Consider the following 528-nt stretch of genomic DNA (forward strand, 5'->3'; position numbering starts at 1 on the left):
CCACTGAGCCCGCTCCGCCCCGCCCCTCGGGGCGCGCCCAGGGTGGCCTGCCGAGCGCCGAGCGCCACCAGCGAAACGGTCGTCTGGGCCCGCGGCTGGAGCTGCAAGAAGCTGCCGGCGCGCTCCGGCTTGCAGATGCATGCACACCGCGCGCCGAGCGGCCTCCAACCGCCGCCCCAGTCCAGGACCCGGACATTCCTACTGCTAGAATGGGAAATCCTCTGGCTTTATTCATCCCCCGACGGGCGGAATCAGGACCTTCCCCAGGATCCTACTGCCTTTCCCTTTTCGGGAAGTCACCCGCTCCTTGGTCAGGGATCAAAGACACCCGATCCCCAACCACGAGGATCCCCTCAACATCATCCTAGTTATCCAGGTGTCCCCCGACGGTGACATCCTGCAGACCTAGGGAACCCCCACACAGCTGGTACCACATTTCAATTACCGCCTGCTTCTCCCTCCGATTGTCGCCAGCTGTTCCTTGACAGCTGGGTGGGGCCAGAATCCGACCGGTACCCCGCCCCCAAC

At 64.6% G+C, this 528-nt stretch overlaps 1 protein-coding gene across 1 annotated transcript in view; it reads right to left on the bottom strand.

Moving 5' to 3' along the window:
• The window catches only part of WIZ (widely interspaced zinc finger motifs), an 11,105-nt gene extending 10,592 nt beyond the window's left edge, over positions 1–513 (bottom strand). Inside the window, exon 1 of the mRNA XM_008058421.2 lies at positions 406–513. Within this exon, the coding sequence (XP_008056612.2) occupies positions 406–436 (31 nt within the window). The 5' untranslated portion in view covers positions 437–513. The remainder of the gene's footprint in view (positions 1–405) is intronic.
• Positions 514–528: the final 15 nt, after the last annotated feature.

The sequence above is a fragment of the Carlito syrichta genome, unplaced genomic scaffold, assembly GCF_000164805.1.
Source record: "Carlito syrichta isolate Samal-C Ts95f unplaced genomic scaffold, Tarsius_syrichta-2.0.1 Scaffold89767, whole genome shotgun sequence".
Lineage (NCBI taxonomy): Eukaryota > Metazoa > Chordata > Mammalia > Primates > Tarsiidae > Carlito > Carlito syrichta.